Raw genomic sequence first — 22,605 nt, 5'->3', positions numbered from 1 at the left:
TTTTGTATGGATTCGGTTTGTACAAAGTCGGGAAGCATCTGTTGAAGGAGATCTTTATGGTTACCATAGACATAAAGGATACATATCTGCATGTCCCCATTTTTCCGGAGCAGCCGGTATTCCTTCGCTTTGCAATACACACAGATCAGGATACCCAACACTGGCAGTTCTGGGTTCTGCCCTTTGGTCTGGCAGCCAGCCTGAGAGTCTTTACGAAGATCCAAGCAGAGGTCGTCTCCTATCTGCACCTTCAGGGAATCGCACGGATCACCTATCTAGACGACCTATTGGTCTACAACCCTTCCAGGGGTTCTCTGCTCTTGGATCTAGACAAGGTGATAAGCACCTTTTGAGTCCCTGGGATGGTTGATCGGTCATGAGAAGTCTTCCCTTGACTTCTCTCAGACCAAGCTCTACCCTGGGCCTGCTGGTGGACTCAGTAGTGCTGAAGCTGGTTCAGTGTAAGTGGGAAGCACTGATTCGCACGGTATCCTCAATCTTTCATTGGAGGGAAGTTTCCCAAACGTTGATCACTAGGACTCTGGCACTCATGACATCCTGTATTCCCGCAGTACCTTGGGCCCAGCTCCACTTCAGATCCCTTCAAAATGTTCTACTCTCCCCTAATGGGATGGAAGAGGGGAATCGTTGGACGTTCGGGTTTCCATTCCTGGAGAGGTAAAGAACTCACTAATTTGGTCTCTCAGCCCTCCAGACAGAGGTAGGCATCTTTGGACCCAGTTTCAGCCTGTCAGGGTGACAACCAATGCCAGCTCCTGCTGGTAGGGGCCCCATCTAGAGGGGCCACAGGCTTGGGGTGCTGCCGCCTCCAATTTCAGGGAGCTCCTGGCAGTCAACGGCTCTAAGAACGTTCGAGAACAAGCTCGGGGAGATAAGTACAGGTCCTCTCCAACAACTCTACGACGGTGGCCTTCCTAAATAGTCAGGGGGGTACCTGGTCACGCTCTGAGTTTGACGCAAGAAATCTTGGAATGGGCAGAACAGAGAATTCCTTCAATTTCTGCGGTACATATAAGGGGGATTTTCAATGTAGAAGGGGATTTTCTGTCGGCAGACAGTTCACCAGGGAGAATGGGAGTTAAATCCCGAGGTGTTCTCTCTTGTGTCAACAGCTGGGTACCCCAGAGATAGACATCTTCATCAGCAGGGCGAACAGGAGGGTCAAAGGGTTCTTTTGCTTCTCTGGAGAGGAGTGGTCCGAGGGGGTGAATGCATTAGCACAAGAGGGGGATTTCAGCCTAGCCTATGCCTCCTCCCCCCCCCCCCCCCTTTAACTCTAATCCCCAAGAATTATTCAGAAACTCAGTTGGTCCAGGGGCAAGTTGATCCTGATCACTCCCTGGGGGTCCAAGAGGACCAGGAAAGTCGGTGACTTCTCTGCTTCACCTTCCAGAGTGTCAGGATTGTCTGTTTGTGTCCTCTACCACCTGAACCTGTGATTTTTCAAATTGAAGGCTTGGCTCTTGAGAGGGAGAGCCTGCACAGCAAGGGGTGCTCTGAGGGTGTGAGACCATTTGGATGAGCAGAAAGCCGATGACAGATGTATTTATGCTAGGGTCTGGGTGGGCTCTTCTCTCATTGGTGTGAAACAAGGGGGACTTTTCAGCCGGATATTCCTAGACTTCCTGCAGAGGGAGTGGATTGAGGCTTGGCTACCAAAACCCTTAGGGTCCAGGTGGCAGCTCTGTATAGCTTTCTGGACAGAAGACTGCCTCTGGATCCATTGGTCAAAAGATTTTTGATGGCTAGAGAGGCTGTCTCTGGTCCAAATGAATAAATTTCCCCTGTGGGACTTATCTAGTTTTAGAGGCCCTAACCAGGGCAACTTTTGAGCTGTTGGCTCAGTGTTGCATTAAATTACTTTCTTTTAAGACTGCCTTCCTTCTTCCTTACAACGGCCAGGAGGGTGGGCAATTTGCATGCTGTATCTATGAAGGAGCTGTTTTTATGTTGAAGGATCTTCCTAAATTGGCCTCATGGTTCCATAGGTCACAGTAAATTTATCCTCCCGTTTTTCTGGGTCAATCCACAGAACGACAAGGAGAGAGCCTTTCATACACTAGACGTTAGATGTCTACTGCTTTAACTGGAGTAAAGGAGTTCAGAAGATCTCATCTGTTGGTCAGTTTTTTTGGCACAAGGAGGGGTGAGCAGGCTTCAAAAACTATTGCTAGATGGATTAGACAAGCCATTTCCATAGCTTATGAACAAGCAGGTAGAACGGTCCCAACTAATCTCAAAGTGCATTCTACACGGTCTCTGGCAACCTCTTGGGCAGAAAGGGCTGGAGCTTCAGTAGATCAGATCTGCAGAACTGCAACGTGGTCAAGTCGGAGCACGTTCCTGAAACATTAGAGTGGAACTAGTCACCTCAGGATCTGTTTTTTGCCAGAAAGGTCCTGCAGGCTATTGTCCCACGCTAAGGTAGGCCTGATCTACTTGCTGTTCTCTCAGGGTGCCGTCCTGGAAGGCGACTTCAGAAATAGACCAGTTACAGTTACCGGTAATTGTGTTTCTGGGAAGACTTCTAGGACAGCAGGCCTACTTGCCACCCTTCTTTAAGTAGTTGAACATTGGAGGTGTTTTTCACTCTCGTGCACTGGTGTGGGTCAGTACTTTTTCACAACTGAGGAGCACAGGAAGGGGCAGGGTTTTTAACCTCCATCCTTGATTGTTTCCTGTCGGGTGGGACCAGTCATCTCTCAGGGTGCCGTCCTGGACTTCCCAGAAACAGTTACCGGTACGTGTAACTGGTCATTTTTCGCTATGCTCAGGTGTGAACAGAATGCACTTGGGAGGTGAGTGCAGCACACTTACAGCTCAGCACACATTCATACACCTCTCCATACACTCTTCTCCCCCCCCCCCTTCATGCCTGACTGATGTGATATAGATACTGTCCTGTTTGTAAATCTGCAAAGACATTTCATTAGGTCTTTTATTTTCTTTCTTTCCATATAGCTGGTTATTTATATTTACCACTGCATATAGACATTCATGAATTTCGTTTTTTTTAAACTTCACATTAACTAAATTGCACACAACACTTTTTTTTTTTTTTCCCCAACTATTTGATAAAATTTAGTTGCAGCCCCTGTCTCAACTTCTCAATATATTTTTAGATGCTGGATCTATTTTTAGATCCTGGTAGTGACCCTGGCTAAAACAACTAATCAACATAATCGAGTAGTTGGCCTTCATACAGAATGTAGTATTTACTGTATGCAACTCCAATTAAAAAAAAATAAAAAAATTTTTAAAGCTTTTTGGGTAGCATATGGAAGGGTTAACACCCTGAAACATTTGTTTTGCTGTCTGTCCCAGTTTCTCTTGTGACAATTACATTTTTACAATTTTGAGTTGTCGTGGTAACAAGGATTGGTGATAAAGCTTCACTTTTTTCCCATGATAACTTACAGGAGTGAATCTCCCTTCTTAGGGGTAGATTTCCTTATATATATTTAATACTGCATATAGATATTCGAGAATTTTGTTTTTAAAAAAAACTTTTATATTTTAAAGTGATTGTAAAGGGTTACATTGTAAAACAGCCCATTCAGTTTTAAAATGGAAATGAAAGGCAAAACTTTTTTGTATAGATCTAAAATTTGACCATGTGTGGTCAGTTATTAGGAAAGCAAGGGGACTAGCAGGAACACCAGGAATTTCACACAGCTAGCAATACAAAGAACAGGATACTTTCTCATACAACATGGTACAGCAGGCACATATCAGGAATATAATGTGTTGGGTTAACAAATGCTTTAACTAAAATCCACTTTTTTTATAGGTATGGATTTTAGGTAGAGCTCATTTAAAGTGGAACTTTACCCATAGAAATGTGATAGAAAAAAATGTTCTTTAGCAAAGAACATACATTCCACATAATTCTACCAAAATAATTGTGTGCTGTAAGTTGCCCCTAGCATTACTCCTGTTTCTTGCTGGAGGCTGCCATTTTGCTGAAGCTCAGAGCCCCCGAACAGCAGTAAATCATAAAGCAAAACTAAACCCTTCAAAAAAGTTGCATCCCAGGAATGCTGGGATTGTTACCTGACACATTTGCTTGCTGCTTCAACCCAACCATCAAATGGCTGGTGTCAAAACTAGAGATGCACCGATACCATTTTTTTTTTTAACTTCAGCTGTCAGCAATGGTACAAAGCGTTGAAAATTTTATTTACAAACTAAATAGTGATTTTTATTTTTGCGCTTTTTCAATGTGAAATGTGTAAATATTTTAATATATATGTGTAAAAATATTCACTAACAAAGCAAACAAAAGTTTTTAATTGTTTGTAAAATAGACGTGAAGAAAAAGCAGGGAAATGATCTGCAGATGAAGAAACAAATATACAAAAAAAAATGTTTTTTATTTTAGTGTTACAGGGCTGAGCAGTGTTAATAAACATTGCCAGCTGCTTTTTTTTTTTTTTTTTTTACAGCTCCAATTACTGGACTTTATTAACACTGGGGAGACCCACTGACAGCTCAAATAACCAAGCCTGAAAGTGTCATTTACTTGTGCAAATACTCTGTATCGGCATCTATACCAGCATCGGTGCGGCCCTAGTCGAAACTGATCACATGTGCATCACCATGGCAGTTGCAGATCAGACGCAGCTTCCTTTGGCTGTAAAGGATAGAAGGGCTTAATTCCGCTTTAATGCTGTCAGCGGATCAGCCTCTATAAATTCAGCAGTACCTAAAAATGGAGAGCAACTAAGCATTTGCAGGGTGAGACAGTGTATTACTGGATCTTAAACAGTATAGGCCTTATTTTTAACGTTTTACATAGCTATACCGGAGGCCAGCCTGAAGTGATCTAGCAGGACAATATTCCATTTTACCTAACTTGTCAATGCTGATCCCATAATCTTTTTCATGTTGAGTGAATGGTAGAGTGGGTGTAGAATTATGTATTTAGGAACAGAAGTAAGCTAACTAAAATTACTCCTTTTTAGAACTCTAGATTATCATTTGTCTTTTGCTTTGTAGTCTTTCCCTAAATTCTCAAGTAATATTTTCAAGTGGTCATCATGTTGGCTAAGAAATAATTCTAGCTGAGGGATATTTTACTAGCATGATTGACCCTGTTGCTAGATGTGAATGCTGTTTTTGTCTAAAGAACAGAAAAAAATTGACTATGCTTGTGTGTACATGCATGGAACATAGGACTCCTGGGGGTGAAAAAGTTTACATTGTTTATCTCTGATTTTACTATGTAAAAATTAGTAACATTTGAGAGAGAACCTTTCTAGTAAATTATACTGAGATCACTGGCTTACTCTTGAATTAACCAATGATACCCATAGGCATACCATGACAGTTTATCGATTTAAAGAGGTTTTCAACTGTATCAGGCTAGGATCTCCTGTCTGTAGATCAACAAATGCCATTGGCCTGCTGTCAGGGGGTAGGTACATTATGGTCTGATTGTTAAATATACTGCTGTTAATGTGTTAGTACCTGCAAGCAGGGCCGCTGATAAGCCAGTACAACTGGCCCTGTAGTACCGGGCCGGACCAGCAGGGGGGCCTGGCAATATACTATAAAAAGGTAATGAAAGAATGCAAAGTAAAAAAGTGTTTCCCTCCCCTTTTCCAGCCCGCTCACATTTCGCTCTAAACAGTGCTGGAGTGGAACTGAATGTGAGAGCGAGGAGGGAGACATACGAGGTATGGCAACAGCAATACAAGTTCTGCAAGGACACTCAGCTGTGGCTGAATGGAAACAGGATAGTGGGGACCACAGTAACATGAAGCTAGTCGGCTGCAGTGTCTTCCAGATATCGGTGTCGGTGAACAGGACTATCAGCCTCCCCTCCCTCTTGTCTTGCTGGCTACTTTTTTTCTTTTATCTGCCTAACCTGACCTGCACATTGTCTGATCACACTATGATCTCTGGAAGACTCTGCAGCAGCTGTTAACCATTTCAGTTTATAATCGGCTATTTAGCCAGAGCTCTGTGTGTGCTGCACAGATTTTTTTTTTTTTTTTTTTGAGGATTTACTGCTGGTTTAGGCTAGAAGCTTCACAACCCCATTAACTGGTTACTGCCCCCACTAATCCTGACCAGTTCACGGTTTGTAAGAAAATTTGTATTTTGGAAATTGGATGTGAAGCTGTCTTCCGTCACTTGGTTGTACTTTCAAAGGAAAATCACTGACTTGATATTTTGCAGAGCTGGTTTAAAGAGTGGATCAGCCCTGTGATACTATATACTTGTGCACTGGGTTCAGCCATAAACGCAGTCTCTGACCATCTCCCGAATCAATCATGTCTGCAATCCCTAACCGTCTCCTGTACTATGTCTGCCGTGTCTGATCATCTCCTGTACTATGTCTGCGGTCTCTGATCATCTCCTGTACTATGTCTGCAGTCTCTGATCATCTCCTGTACTATGTCTGCAGTCTCTGATCATCTCCTGTACTATGTCTGCAGTCTCTGATCATCTCCTGTACTATGTCTGCAGTCTCTGATCATCTCCTGTACTATGTCTGCAGTCTCTGATCATCTCCTGTACTATGTCTGCAGTCTCTGATCTGTCTCCTGCTGTAGTATGTCTGCAGTCTCTGACCTGTCTCCTGCTGTAGTATGTCTGCAGTCTCTGACCTGTCTCCTGCTGTAGTATGTCTGCAGTCTCTGACCTGTCTCCTGCTGTAGTATGTCTGCAGTCTCTGACCTGTCTCCTGCTGTAGTATGTCTGCAGTCTCTGACCTGTCTCCTGCTGTAGTATGTCTGCAGTCTCTGACCTGTCTCCTGCTGTAGTATGTCTGCAGTCTCTGACCTGTCTCCTGCTGTAGTATGTCTGCAGTCTCTGACCTGTCTCCTGCTGTAGTATGTCTGCAGTCTCTGACCTGTCTCCTGCTGTAGTATGTCTGCAGTCTCTGACCTGTCTCCTGCTGTAGTATGTCTGCAGTCTCTGACCTGTCTCCTGCTGTAGTATGTCTGCAGTCTCTGACCATCTGGGGCTGGACCAGGGTGGAGCTGAAGGAGGGGCCAGGGGCGGGGCCAGGGTGGGGCTGAAGGAGGCCCCATCAGATCAGCTGTACGGGGCCCCATGATTTCTATCAGCGGCCCTGCCTGCAAGTACCAGTGTTGGTCTAAAATCTGATTCCTGAGTTCTTGTGGAAGCCACTTGGATCCTACACCCAGGATGTGCTAGACACATTAGCCTATATTTATATTAAGTCTCTACCCACTGACTTGGGTAACTGATGTTATTGGGTCATTGAGACCTTGGCATTTGACAAGCGGTTGGGCAGCTTAATATAGACTTTGCCATATGTCAAGGCCAAATATCCAACTTGTGCCTGGGGTCCAAACAAGAACACATAGCTGCAGGCATCGCTAGGTGTGTAGATAACACTCTTGGTATCCTATATAAATGTTTTAGGGTAGATCACATATACTTAAAATAATCCCCTTCAAATATAATATTACCGGAGTTTTGCTTGTACTGAAGTACCCAATATAACTAGAAGTTTGCATCAACCACTTTAGCTCTTGCGCCTGTATACCCCTCATGTTCCAGAGCAGTTTTTGTGGGCTTTTTATTTGTGGTGATTTTTTTTTTTCCTATTGAACAATGTTTATAAATACCGTTCATACGCACTATTTTTTTCAAGAACTTCACGTTTCAGAGATGAGAAACAAAGACCTTACACTTGTGCAATCTGTCTATTGGGTACAAACACCTAGTAGGAAGACAAAACTATAAATTGAACAATATATAAGCCATATGAGTGATGTAAAGGTACAACACAACGGGCCTGTCCCTCAATGGAATCTGTCAGTGTACAGGCTTATAGTGGGGTTCCAACCAAAAGTTGTGCAACCCCCACCCCCTTCTGGTGCAACATTTGGCACCTTTTGGGAGGGAGGGGGGACCAGGATACCTGTCTTTCACAGGTATCCTGTCCCCACTTCTGGGAGCCTTAGCCACGGGTATTTGCGTCATAGCTGGGGCTCCCACCTCCTTCCCTGGCCACAAGGCCAGTAGGAGAGAGGAGCGTAGCCTTGCGCATGAGCAGTAGGATTCCTGGTGTGACGCCACATGCCATAACTGTGGCGGCATGCACCTGACAGCTGATGGAAACATCAGCTGTGGTGCCAACATCGCTGGACTCCAGGACAGATAAGTGTTTGATTATAAAAAGTCAGCAGCTGCAGTATGTGCAGCTGCTAGCTTTTAATTTTTGCAGCGGTGGGTGGATCTCCTCTTTTAATATAATGTACTTTAAGAGATAATTACATAATATCCTTTTCATTCATGTGCACTGTATTTGCATTGCAGCAACTGCTATAGAGCAAGTCCTGTGTCAGATTTGTGTGGTAATGAGCCCTTGTAGAATGCCCACTCGGGTTTCCCCAGCATGCTTCTTCACCAGGGCTCCTGATGGTGCAGCTGCAGCGATTACCTTTTTTTTTTTTTTTTCTTCAGCCGACAATTCGATTCACTGTCAAAGTAATCCTAATGGCTGTGGAGCTGCTACATGCTTTACTTTAGCAGGTTGTTCCTTCTGACCTGGCTTAAGTGCCTTCACAAGAGTTCCTCCACAAAAAACCCATAGTTATTGACCTTAAGATTGAGGGGAAAAATTGTCACTGTGCTTCAAAATGACACTAGTGAAGCTCCAAAGGGTCTGCCATGTGTATTATGAACATGGTACTAAGCCAGGGGGACTCCTAGCCCACTCCCCCCGGAAGCTCTCCCTTTAAGTTGCATCCCTTTTGTGGACTCAGAGGGAAATGCTGTCGTTATACCTCGCAAGAGATTGCGGTTGCAATTTGGCAATACTAATCAAACCTTTAATATTGCTAGACCTTTGGACCAGAGCCAGTTGTAACACAAAAAAAATCAGTAGCGGTCTTGCAGCCTCAGATCTCCCTACCATCCGTACTGATGCAGTCAGGTTTCCTAATGCTCCACTAACAACCGACAAATTCCTGATGGTGCTCAAATTCCTCAAACCTCAAAAGCCCACAAGGCGGCTGGCTACACTGGTGCTTATTATAAGGCATTTGCTCCCATTCTATCCCTCAGGATTGTGGCAATTTTTTTGTTTTATTTTGGGCGGCCATGGCCCCATGTCTGAGCTACCACCTGATCGCTCTCCAAATGGCGATTTTAAAGGCCTTTAAGTTTCTACGGCTCAGACGCTTGACTCTCCTTCAGGAAGTCCTCTTCCTTGAGTGAATTTTATGCCCAACAAAGGCGAAAGATAACCACACAAGGGTGCTTGACATCCATTTAGCCAATTTCCTGAATGTTTCTTTATGCTTGCTTCTAATGCAAAGAAGACCTTTGACAAGGTGGAAGGAGTTGCTGACACATTGGAGTAGGAACAAACTTTAGTAGATAAACGTCATTTACTCCCTATGGCCGCAGTAATGGTGAATCTTCATCTGCAAATGGCACACGCCAAGCATGTCCTTTGTTGCCCTTAAATTTCCTCTTGACTCTGGAGCCCTTCATGTGCCATATCCATCAAAAAAGAGGGGGGGGGGGGGCAATTTTTTTTTATTTTTTGCAGAAGCTGTGGACCAGAAGGTAGCTGCGATCGCAGACAATTTGTTGGTTTTCATTACGACTCTGGAAGTCACCGTTCCCAATTTTATCTAATTGCAAGATAAATTCGCATAAGTCAGAGATGCTTAACATCACCAAGCCCACTATGTTCATCCTTCCCATTTCAAAGGGCAACTTCCAACAACTATTTGGGGATGAAAATAACTCCCATCATTGACAGGATTTGTTTCTGGTTTGGTTTGTGTTGATATGTTCAGACAGGATGTGGGAATCTTTTTCCAGGCTTTTTGTGCTTTGATGAACCATGGGAACTTTTCACCACCTCAGGAATATGAAACATTGGTTTACATACACTCTAAGAATATTTTGGCACCTGAAGCAGATGCAAAGGCACTGTGTTTTAAACACAATGCAGGAAACGTGCAGGGAGCATATACATTTTTAGTGTGAACTAGTCGTAAACCACCTAAATAAACATGTATTTATACTGCAGTAACACAGGAGATCTCTAGTTAACTAATTATGGGACTTTGGAAAATTTGCCATTTAATTCACTTTGCAGAAATCTGTCTCCAAAAGTTGAGTATACAGTACCTCTGTTAACCCCTTCAGTCCTGAAAGGATTTACCCCCTTAACGACCAGGCCATTCTTTGCAATGCAGTACTTTGTCGCTTTAATTGACAATTGCACGGCCATGCGACACTGTACACAATGTCCTTCCCTAAAAAATTAGGTGTTTTTTTTTTTAAGTTAACACACTTTGCAGGGCCTTCATAACAATCAACGCAAGACTTAAAGCGGGATTAAACACGCAGATTTTTTCTTTTTTCCAGACCTGTAAGGCAAAAGGCATAATGAGCTAGTATGCATCGCATACTAGCTCATTATGAAATACTTTAGAACGAGGCCCTGACATCTCACCCGATCCACGCCGATGGAGCTGACATGTTCCCTCGGCGTGTGTTCTGGGTTTCGTGGCTCCGGTGCTGTCAGTGTCCGGAGCTGCGATGTAGTCACTCCCGCACATGCTCGCGGGAGATTTTTCTGGCAAAGTCCGGCGTCTGCAGGGCTTTCAGCTGAGAATCCCCTGTGCACATGCACCTCTGCAGTCAGCGGCTCATTGCGAGGGGAATATCTCCTAAACCATACAGACTTAGCAGATTTTTTTTTACCTACAGGTAAGCCTTATTATAGGCTTACCTGTAGGTAAAAGTTCATAAAAAGACTATACAACCGCTTTAATTAGAATAACGCATCATAATTGTTAACACACTTAGTCAGAGCAAAAGTATAGTAAAACGCAGATCTTTGCAGATAAAATCAAAACCCCAACTATGTTTACAATAGCATATATCGATCTAAATCTCCAATTGTGGCAATCTCCATTTAGAATGCCCTACAGAGTTTTACCGAAAAGAACAAAAAGTAAAGTAAGAAAGGAGAAACTCAGGATCCAGAACTCTCCACTCTGACTCCTGCTGCTGATTGAAAAACTGAGTGGGGTTAGGATTATATTTAATGGCGCTGCATGTTGTGCTTTTAGTTGTAACCGCTTAACATTGCGGTGATCTTTAATAAAAAAATATTGGCTAACTAGTGTCTTTTTGAAAGGAGTGTCCTGAGGGGGGTATATGTATTTTTGTGCTATATTGGATGGTCTGGTAGCACGGTCTTAAATTCGGTAGTGAATACGGATACTGAATGTGTAAAATTTTGGTTTCATTAAAATCCTGTCTTGGCTTGAGAACTAGCTGAAAGGCTTGATGGTCATGTTCAGCTGTCAAAATAGTATTTTTTGCCGTTTATTCTGAACACGTGTAAGCAGATCTAATTGGATTACAATTTTAGAATGCTGCATGAGGATTGTTGAGGCAGGCAAGGTGTTAATTTTAATATCATATAAATGTATTCATTGTGTATACAAAGCAAGGAGACTATTTATTTTTTTGTTGGTTTTTTTTTTTTGTTTTCTTATCTCGCTTCCCTTGTTCGGTAATTATGGGGAAAAAATGTCAGCTGTACATATTTCAAACAGAATTGCTACTTTATTTATGCCAGAACAGATTTGTAAGCATAATAATTTGAAATGTTCTTTCATGCTGCCAAACATTAACTTATTAAATGTTAAATAATGCCTTATCTGCAAAAACCACAGGTCTTCCCACATAGTACATTCAAACAATCATTTCTGTTTGCTTGTTTAATATATTTACAACATAATCACAGCTATGAATGATAGCTGGGACATGAAGTAAGGCTTGTGACTAGGCTAAAATATTAAGGCTTTTGCCTATGAAAATCATTTCGGATTCAAAACTGGTGTTCCATCAGTTACCAGAAATTATTTATATATATATATATATATATATATATATATATATATATATATATATATATATATATATATATATATATATATATATATATATATATATATAAAAAATTTTGAGTTATAGCTAATTATACAAGTATTTAGATATAATTTTGTCATGTATGTATAGAAACTCCATATACCAGCTAATTATTTCATCTCGTTTTAGAGCGGGGCACCCTTCGCCAATCTAGAAAGCAACAAAAGTATTTCACCATGGATGTGGATGATGAAGAAAACATGAGTAAGATACAGTTGATGTTGTATGTCTCTTGGCATTTCATTAACTAACAAAACATTTTTTTTCCCTGCCGCAACCATATTAAATGACACTGTACACTAATTTAGCTTGCAGGACAGTTTGGTTTTGTTTTGAGAATTTTGTCCCTAAATTAACCAGTATATAATTTTTTTATCATGGGATAGCGATCATTTTCAAATTTTCTCAATTGGCTATTTCTATGTGAGGTGCAGAAATTGGCATGTTTGACAAATCACAACTGATTAAACTGATTTTTAATTTGCCTAGGCCTGTTGGGTTTCAGTCAGAAAAGGCTGAGATCCTTCATTGAGAGAAAATCAATAAAAAAAAAACATTTCCAAGGCAAATTCGTGACAAATCAGAACATCTATTGAAGAAAAAAAGATTGCTGCCTTTAGCAATGTATTTTGATCAATGTTTGTGTATTTGCAACCTGTGCGCCTGCAGGCATCTTGGGCAGCCAACTGAGACCATTTTTGAAAGGTTTAGGACTAATTTACCACTGTATATGAGACTTATCGTCTCTCCAAAACGAGTGCATAATTAAGAATTGGTTGGGCAGCTGATGTAAGATTATATCCTACCAAGCTGCAGCCTTATATACTGTAGTAAATCGGTCTTGTGAATCTTTTGTATTGCCTTGCTGTTTGACAGACTTGATGGATCTCCCTCAGTCGCACCCAATCGCTGAATTGCTCACACATGCCATTTTATATAGTCTACACTTTATTTTATATGTACTTGCACATTTACCTTAAATCATAAAAAAAAAATTTTTTTAAAGATTGTAAATTCCTTTTTAACTGCTTTCTACTACTAGTACTTTTCTTTTCTTTTTTTTTTTTCTTTTTTTTCTATATATTGCCATTATACTTATGTTTACTGGTTTGGCTAGAAACTTGGAATATTTCTAGAACAGCCTTTTTTTAGTCTGATCTGTATCCTAAAAACAGTGGTTATATCCATGAACCTTTAAAAATGCATTAAAGCGATTTTGCTACAGAAATAAAATTCTTATGGGCACTTAAATGGGTGTACACACATACCTGTAGGAGCCAAACAGTTCTTGTGCTGTCTAATCTACCAGTTTTATAAGATGTAAAAAAGCCTTGTGGATCCTGCCTGATCATGTGTCCCCCTCAGTGTGCTGACCACAGTAATCATGGCTGCTGATCCATGATTACTGTTATCGGTTTATGTGCCTCTGTCGTCTACTCTCTCCTCGCTCCCCTCTCCCCCACCCTACCTACTTGTCCGCTCGTGTGTGTGTGTGTGTGTGTGAGCCGTCTGTTGCCCCCCCCCCCCCTTCCTACCACTATTGGTTGGCAGTAAAGTTAAATGAAGATTACTGGCAGCCCCCTGTTTTACGAAAGCCATAACACACTGTGTACCTGTTTGTGTAAAACTATGCCTGTAATTTCCTTATAGCCGTTCTGTTCTGGCCAGTCACGTGACCTTCTGCCACTCTTCCCCAATCTAAGAGCCCATTCACACAGGGGCAACTCCTGATCCGACTTCAGGTCGCCCCTAGTCGCCTCAGGTCGGACAACATTTAAAAAGCAATGTAAGTGAATGAGAGCCGTCTTAATGCACACTACTGAAGTCGCTCCGACTTCAGAAAAGGTTCCTGTACTACTTCTATCCGACTTGTAGGCGACCGGTACCCATTGATTTCAATGGAGATCGCCTCCAAGTCGGATCTCCGTCTATACGGAGGCGACTTTGACAGAATTATCAGCTCTCAAGAGGGAACTCCACGGCAAATTTCTGAAAAAAATTTGGCGTGGGTTCCCCCTCCGAGAGCATACCAGGCCCTTAGGTCTGGTATGGATTCCAAGGGGAACCCCCTACGGCGAAAAAACGGCGTGGGGGTCCCCCCCAGATCCACACCAGACCCTTATCCGAGCACGCTACCCGGCCGGCCAGGAAAGGGGGTGGGGACGAGCGGGCGGCCCCCCCCTCCTGAGCCGTACCAGGCCGCGTGCCCTCAACATGGGGGCGTGCGGCCCCCCCACCCCAAAGCACCTTGTCCCCATGTCGATGAGGACAAGGGCCTCTTCCCGACGACCCTGGCCGTTGGTTGTCGGGGTCTGCGGGCGGGGGGCTTATCGGAATCCGGGAGCCCCCTTTAATAAGGGGGCCCCCGGATACCGGCCCCCCACCCTGTGAATGAGTATGGGGTACAATGTACCCCTACCCATTCACCTGTGGGAAAAAAAGTACAAAAAAAAAACACAACACAGGGAAAAAATATTTTATTGCACAGCTCCGGGGGTCTTCCGTCTTCGGGGGTCTTCTCGCCGGACTCCTCCGCTATCTTCTTGTAGCTCTTTTGCTAGCGGAGGAGTCCGGCTTTCTTCCTCCCCGCCGCCGGCCTCTTCTCCCGACTTCGGGGGTCTTGTCCCCCTCTTCGGTTCTTCTGCCGGGCCACCGCGCCTTCTTATAGCTCTTTTACAGGCGGTGGCCCGGTCTTGATGTCATCGACATGGGGACAAGGTGCTTTGGGGTGGGGGGGCCGCACGCCCCCCCTCCCCCAAGGCACCCCCCCATGTTGAGGGCACGCGGCCTGGTACGGCTCAGGAGGGGGGGGGGCGCCCGCTCGTCCCCACCCCCTTTCCTGGCCGGCCGGGTAGCGTGCTCGGATAAGGGTCTGGTGTGGATCTGGGGGGGACCCCCACGCCGTTTTTTTCGGCGTAGGGGGTTTCCCTTGGAATCCATACCAGACCTAAGGGCCTGGTATGCTCTCGGAGGGGGAACCCACGCCAAATTTTTTTCAGAAATTTGCCGTGGAGTTCCCCCTTGAGCTCATTCTCTGCTTGGCCTCGGCAAAAGTCGCCTGGCCTGGGGCGACTTGTAAGTCGTCCCAAGTCACGCTTGAAGTCATCACAAGTCGTTTTGAAGTCGTCCCAAGTCGCGCTGTGATCTTAACTCAAGTCGTGTCCAAGTTGCCTGACTCAAGTCGCCTACAAGTCGTGTTGCCCCTGTGTGAATGGGCTCTAAGGGCTACAGCTGGAGGTGCTGAGCAGCTAGCACAGTGGTCACGTGAATTCCCTGGGCAATGTCAGAGGGCTGCAGCTGCAGCCCTTAGATGGGAGTAGAGTGGCCGGAGGTCATGTGACCGGCCCAAACAGATTGTAGATGAGATAATTACAGGTATCGTTTTACACAAACGTGCACAATGTTATGGCTTGGTAAAACGGGGGGCTGGCAGTGAATTTTTTTTTTTTCACTGAACTAATTCTAATGAGTTGCGTGCCCACCTCATGGACCTGTCTTTAATTTACAATTGATATTTTTACTGAGCTCCAGGAGCATAGCCATCATTATTAGTCAGCACTTCGATGCTGGACCTTCTGGTCTCAGATCCAGCAGCTGCAGAGATGTATGGAGCTTCTGTTCCAAACCCTTTCCCCTTTTCTGCTGCCCAATAACAGAGCAATTTGTATGATGTGATTCCATTTACAAAATACAAAGAATTCTGTGAATAAACAGAGGAAGCGCAGATGTTTGTGTGCAAAGATGTTTTTGTGCGAGAAGACAGTCTTGCCCTAGAGTGCTGGGAGCGTAGCAATAGTTGTACTTCTGGTGCGCCATAAAACTGTTATTGTAAATTAAAGGATGTGTCCATCAGGTGGCATTCTCCTGGATAGACTTGACTTCTATTAAGCCAACACATTTTACAACATGGCTAAATTTTTGGCTTTAACTTTATTTGTCAACTGAACTCTGTAAAATGTCAGTACATTCCATGTGCTATATATATATATATATATATATATATATATATATATATATATATATATATATATATATATATATATATATATATATATATATATATATATATATATATATGCAATGGAAGAGCAAGCGTTCAGTCTTCCCATTTATTTAGCACATAATTCAGCTGTTGCAAGCTGAACGGGTAGTTCCACAACTTTCTCACCTCCCATCCTATTCTACGACAATCGGCATCTGCCTTTCAATGGAGATTGGATTAAGGTGTCTGTGCTACTTGTGTAGATGTAAATAGTGGCTTGGCTAAGTTAAACAATACAGTTGAATTCAATGACTAATTCCTACTAGCTATGGTAAAACGGACTGTCCTCTGCTGTCATGCTTCAGTGAAGGACCTGGAAGCTTTTGTCTAACACACATCTCGTTAGGTCCGAGCTAGAGCATTCCAGCTGGCAAAGCGAATAGTCCCTGCTGATTGGAGAGCTCTGTCTCTGACGGGGGGGATATGTTGGGACTGCTGGTCTATGTTTTATGTCTTATGTGATGGCAGGGTTGTTTTCTTAAGTGAGTAGTAAGACAGTGATCACTAATTTCACCTCACCTAGGATATACAAATGCCTTCACTTGTACATTAATTTCTGCTTTAAAGTCAGCCTGTGTTTTGCTCATACAGGGCAAAGCAGCGGGTCACTTTAAGTTTGCCCCTTACAGCAGTTTATACTTCCTTACCTGTTAGTAGCAATGAGACAAAGGATGATACTTCCAATGCATGTGACTCATTGCTCTTCCTGCATGAAAGCACTGGTGGTAGAGGCAGCGCTTTGTCCTGTGGAAGCTCTGACTAGGATGGATTTAAAGCTCACAGGGCTGTTTTTCCTCACTCCCAGCAAATGGTAGGTAAACTGTTCTGGAGGTCCGGCTTTAGTTATTGTAATGTTTACCTGAAAGGTGTTTAATTTTCTTTTTTTTTTTTTTTTTTTATGTTACAAATTTACATGCTTGCTGCTCACTATATCCATGCTTTTTATGCGGATTAGTGGTCCCCTCCCCTTTTTTGGAGTGCTACTGGGGGGAACATTAGTAAGGCGCAAGCAGCTGACCCAGTATGCCTGCAACAGACTGGAATTTGAGCATATCTGTGCTAATTATACGTTTACTTTAAAGCAATAGTAAAGCGTGCATTTTTTTTTGCTTACAGATAAGCTTGTAGACTTGCTTACCTGTAGGTAAAAATCGCATCTAAACATGCACCATTTAGGAGACATTCACCCTGGATTGTGCCGGTGATGTCACCGACACATGAGCGATGATAGTGTGGCTTATTTTGCTGGACCTTCAGGGCTTTGTGTCGGAACCAAGGGCTCACACATGCGCAGGAGTGATGACTTTGCAGCTGCGACCAATCACACAGCCAGAGCCCACATACCCAGAAGAAAGGCTGAGGGAATAGGTTTGTCCTCAGTGGTGGCGTCGTGCTTCTGGAAGGCTTTTTTCCAGGGTAAGTATTTCATAATGTGCTAGTACATTATGCAATTGCCTTACAGGTGTGTGTTTTATATATAAAAAAAAAAAAAAGCTGTGGTGTCTACCACTTTAACTAGAGCTTATTTATAACCCCCCCCCCCAGATGTTGCATCCCTTGCCTGAGCCTGACATTTCAATTGAAATGTTAGGGCTGTTTTTGTGTCTCAATTGCCTGACCTCCCACATTTCACTCCTCTTGAAGGTAAGAGAAGGTGTGTGTTGAGGCAGTTGACAGGCCAACAATGATCAAACTTCATAGTAAACTTGAACCTTTGCCTCAGCAACAACAGTTGACATCTCATCTTGACAAGTTCCTTCTAAAGCTCTCAAATCCACCAATATACTACATTTAGTTAAATACTCATGTACCCACAGAAACTATATTTTGTTTTTTAATCTGTCTTGCACAAAATGTAATTTTCCTAGATATTTTTTTTTTCTCCTTTTGAACAAGGCTGGATGTATGTGGGGTTTTTTTTGTTAATTTGAATCGTGGTCATGAGAATTATATGGCTTTACTAGCAAAGTACTGTTATTTAGCAGTCGGTCAAATACTCCCTTTATTTCAGTTCTGTATGAGAATTGGTTACACCAAAGGATAACTAAGACCCAAGAAGCAAAGAACATGTATAAGATTTTTATCAGCAGTGATATTTTCTCATTTCAAAGTTTATTTTTATTTTTTTGTTTTTCTTTTCTCTTTGGTCTGTTGAGCGCCAAAAGGAGTAACCTATCGAGCTTTTGCTGGAGGATGTTATAAATGAAAATTTAGCAACCATTCCGTCAGCTTTGTTAGCTGGGTTAAGTGGTGTGTGTTTGCTCTAATAGGATAATGTTCCAAGGTTTGGAATACTTGGTTCTGTTAGTCAGATTTATTTAAGTGAAAGAGGACCTCAAAGTTTCTGTCAAACATTCCCCCCTTCAGTTTTCTCATGTTATTTACAAAATGTCGAACTTTCAGATTACAATTTTTGCCGTCAGCTTTTACATTTAATTAATTCATTACCTAAGTGGTTTCTATTTTCTTGTCACTTGCCTTATTTACTGTGATTATATAAAGAAAACTGGCAAACCTACTCTCCTTTCAGTCCTTTAGTCATTTTCAGTATGATTTTTCCCAATCCTAGTTTTATGTTTTTAATTTTAACTTATTGGTAAGTTTTACCTGCTGTCATGTCAGTATAGACTCCATACAGAATTTACATGTGAAATGGCTTCTTACAGAGAACAATGAAAGTGTTCAAAAATGTAAACCTTAATCTTTTGATAGATATTGGTTAAATGGCAACTAATATTTGCCATGAGTAGGTATTCCGTGACCACACATCACTGAACCAGTGACAAAGATAGATAAATTTTGCATTTACAAGATCCTGCAACGAAGGCATTGTAAGTTACTCTTTCTGGGCACCACAGGTTCAAGCAGCACAGATGTTAAAGAAAATCGTAACATGGATGGAGTATCAGCAAAGGATGGGAATGGCCAAACTACCGGGGAGGGGGCTCATCTCTCCAATGGGGGTGAGGGAAGCAACAGAAAAAGACCATTGGAGGAAGGTAATAATGGACATTCCAAGTTCCGTCCAAAGAAGAGGAAGAAAACTCCAGGACCTGTGTTGCCAAAGAATGCTCTCATGCAGCTGAATGAAATTAAGCCTGGCTTGCAGTATAAACTTCTCTCTCAGTCTGGACCAGTCCATGCACCTGTTTTTATCATGACTGTTGAGGTTAATGGACAAGCTTTTGAGGGTTCAGGACCAACAAAGAAGAAAGCCAAGCTTCATGCAGCTGAAAAGGCTTTACGGTCCTTTGTTCAGTTTCCAAATGCATCAGAGGCCCACATTGCTATGGGGAGAACGCTGTCTGTAAACACTGATTTCACTTCTGACCAAGCTGACTTTGCTGACGCACTGTTTAATGGATTTGAGAAGCCAGAACAGTCTGATCATGCATTTTTCTTGGGATCTAATGGAAATGAAACTTTTAATTCATCAAGTGACTACAGCATGGCATTGGTTGGATCTGGTAATCTAGTCCAGTCTCCCCTTCCCACCCCATCTCTTTTTCCACCAGCAAGTGGAAAGAATCCTGTAATGATTTTAAATGAACTGCGGCCTGGTCTGAAGTATGACTTTGTCTCAGAAAGTGGGGAAAGTCATGCTAAGAACTTTGTCATGTCAGTCACGGTGGACAATCAGACATTTGAGGGTTCTGGAAGAAACAAGAAGCTTGCTAAAGCACGGGCTGCTCAGTCAGCTCTGGCATTACTCTTTAACATGCAGCTGGATCAGACCCCCTCCCGACAGCCTATTCCAAGTGAAGGACTTCAACTGCATTTACCTCAGGTAAGAGGAAGTACTAAGACTTTCACTGTTTTACTCAACCTTAACACTTAACAGACTTTTACATGACCTACTAATTCATCATTGCATTTTGTTACATAATAATGTTGAAGGTAGATAGGCCCATCCATTAAACACGTTGTTTTGAGTCTCTTAAGAATTTCCATAGCGCTGCATATTAATTAGCCTGAGGAAGACACCCAAATGTTTGCTTCCACAACCAAGGGAAGGTATTTTTAAAATTTCACTGCTCAAACATGTCAGGTAGATGATATTGAATACAGCAAAGTGCAGGCCCCCTCCCCTCCCCTCCCCTCCCCTCCCCTCCTCTCCCCTCCCCTCCCCTCCTCTCCCCTCCCCTCCCCTCCCCTCCCCTCCTCTCCCCTCCCCTCCTCTCCTCTCCTCTCCCCTCCCCCTCCTCCCCCTTCCTCCTCCTCCCCTCCTGGCCATCTTGGTAGAAGCAGAGCTGTTTCCTCATGTCATAGCTTTTATCAAGGATGATAGCGAGCAGTCAGTAATGACATCACCGAACCTCATGAGACCAAGCAGTCAGAAGCATTGTTGGCTCTTTACCTGTTAGACTATAAGTTCCATGGGGTGTACATTTTCACCTGACTGTATATTTACAAAGTGTGAAGTTTTTATAAACCAGTAATCCCATACATTACTGTATTTTTTGCAACTGGTTTATAGAGCAGTGATAACTTGGCTAAAAGGGGCATCAAATGCAGCCCCTGAAATACCCAAAGGGCCACACATTATGTTCAATATATTTAATGCTTGAGAAGACGGACGCTGCAGATACAAATAGAGAAAATTAGGTTCAGAGTTTAGACATGGTACATTTTTTTTCCAGCTGGTGATATGCTGCAGAAGACTATATGAAACTGGAAATATGTTACATGAGTCTAGTAGAGATCAATGCTCTTCCCCTAATCAGTGCTCTTACTACAAGCTGCTGAGGACTGAGGGTCACAAATTACACGCCAAAGGGCTGTAGGTTTGGCACAAAGGATTTAGAGTCCCCCATTTTTGGAAGCAGAATCTTTCTATAGGTACACCTATTTATTACAGGAATTGTTATAAGCCTGACAATTAATGCAGTGGTGCTTTTCGGGAGCTAGCGAGATCGTTTTTTTTTTTTTTTTTATTCAGTGGCAACGCCCAGTTTTACAGCACTTTTAAGACCCATTCATTTTCTAACATCCCGCAAGCGCACCACCCCCGTTTATGAAAGCACTAAATGGGAGGCAGTTTTCAGTCGCTTTTTGCTAAAACGCCTGAAAACTGCCTCGGTGTGAAAGAGGTCTTCAGGTAAATCTTCTGTGTGCAGGTCAACCACTGCCTCCACTTCTACTTAATCTAAGCCTGATCTCGACCCAACAATGTGCATGAGAACATCAGTTTATTTTATTTTTCCCCCCTCATGGGCTTGGACAACAGCAGGAGCCATTATTGACTCTGTCACAGCCTGTGAGGAGGGGGTGGGGCTGAACTACATGCTGTGTATATTCACTGGGAGGGGGGACCCCAGAAGAGGAAGACCGGGACTGCAGTTGGTTGCGCAGAATGGCCCTGATCCTCCTCTTCTTGGGTCCCTCAGTGGTGCTCCTGGCTCCTCCTCTTTTCGAGTGTCCCGTTGGAAAAACGCTCTCCTACGGGACACCCGTGTGGGCACACTTCCATGTCCTGTTGCTGTGTCTGTTTGAGACAGACAGCAGGACTTGGCTCTGGGGCCCGCTTCATTGGATTTCACTGTAGCAGGAGCCAATGGCTGCGCTGCTATCAGTCTATCCAATCAAGACACTGGCCGGAGCTGGTATCACGGGAATTATGAGGCTTAGGTAAGTAAAAGGGGGGCTCGGGGCGCAGCTGACTGACAGGTTTTACATCTTAAGGCATACAATGCCTTAAGGTGAAAAACGCAGAGGGTTTGCAACCCCCTTTTAACTAAATAAAATTCAAACCTTTTCACAATCACTTCAACCTACCAGCATGTTTTTAAAATGTGGGAAGAAACTGGAGTATCCAGAGGAAACTCGGACATCTCCAGAGAGCAAATGAGAACAAGCAAGCTCAATGCAAATGGTGTCCTCTCCAGGATTTGAACTGGTCACCCCAGTGCTGCGTGGCGGAAATGCTAGCTGCTAAGCCACATGGCTGTCCACTATTAAAAGTTAATTCTTTAAAAGAAAAGGAAGGCAAGGATTTACACATCGCATTTTAAATGTCAAATGTGTTTCATTTGACGTTTTGTTTCCTGAATTTAATCTTTAAAATTTAATATCCAAACAATTCTAGAGCCCGTTCACACAGGGGCAACTCGGGATCCAACTTCAGGTTGCCCCAAGTCGTGCTGTTGAGAAAATCCATGTTAGTTAATGGAGCCATCTTAATGTACACTACAGCAGTCGCTCCGACTTCAAAAAAGGTTCCTGTACTACTTCAATCCGACTCCTAGGCAACTTGTACCCATTGATTAAAATAGAAGTCGCCTCCAAGTTGGATCTCCATCTATATTGAAGCGACAATGTCGCCTCTGAACTTATAATCGGCTCTCGAGGGGAAACTCTGCCAAATTTTAAATAAAAAATCCGGTATGGGTTCCCTTTCCAGGAGCATACCAGGCCGTTAGGTCTGGTATGGATTTTAAGGGGAACCCACCACCCCGAAAAAAAAAATCCATACCAGACCCTTATCCGAGCATGCAGGCCTATCGGGAAAGGAAATGCGCGCCCCCCCCCCCTCCTGAACTGTACCAGGCCGCATGCCCTCAACATGGGGGGTTGGGTGCTTTGGGGAAGGGGGGTGC

The 22,605-nt window shown here is 43.3% G+C and overlaps 1 protein-coding gene across 3 annotated transcripts in view; it reads left to right on the top strand.

Annotated features, from left to right (window-relative positions):
• The window catches only part of ADARB1 (adenosine deaminase RNA specific B1), a 244,601-nt gene that overhangs the window by 163,296 nt on the left and 58,700 nt on the right, over positions 1–22,605 (top strand). For 2 of the 3 annotated variants that reach the window (XM_077448405.1, XM_077448404.1), the window contains 2 exons: positions 12,097–12,171; positions 18,868–19,796. In XM_077448405.1, coding sequence (XP_077304531.1) covers positions 12,097–12,171; positions 18,868–19,796 — 1,004 coding nt within the window. Of the gene's footprint in view, positions 1–12,096; positions 12,172–18,174; positions 19,797–22,605 lie in introns of all 3 variants that reach the window. The other variant, XM_077448406.1, reaches the window with a different exon arrangement.

Source organism: Lithobates pipiens, unplaced genomic scaffold, assembly GCF_037356315.1.
Source record: "Lithobates pipiens isolate NorthernLeopardFrog02 unplaced genomic scaffold, aLitPip1_a1.2 Scaffold_22, whole genome shotgun sequence".
Taxonomy (NCBI): domain Eukaryota; kingdom Metazoa; phylum Chordata; class Amphibia; order Anura; family Ranidae; genus Lithobates; species Lithobates pipiens.
Note: the sequence above shows the minus strand (reverse complement) of the source record. Positions and strands in the feature narration are given on the sequence as shown.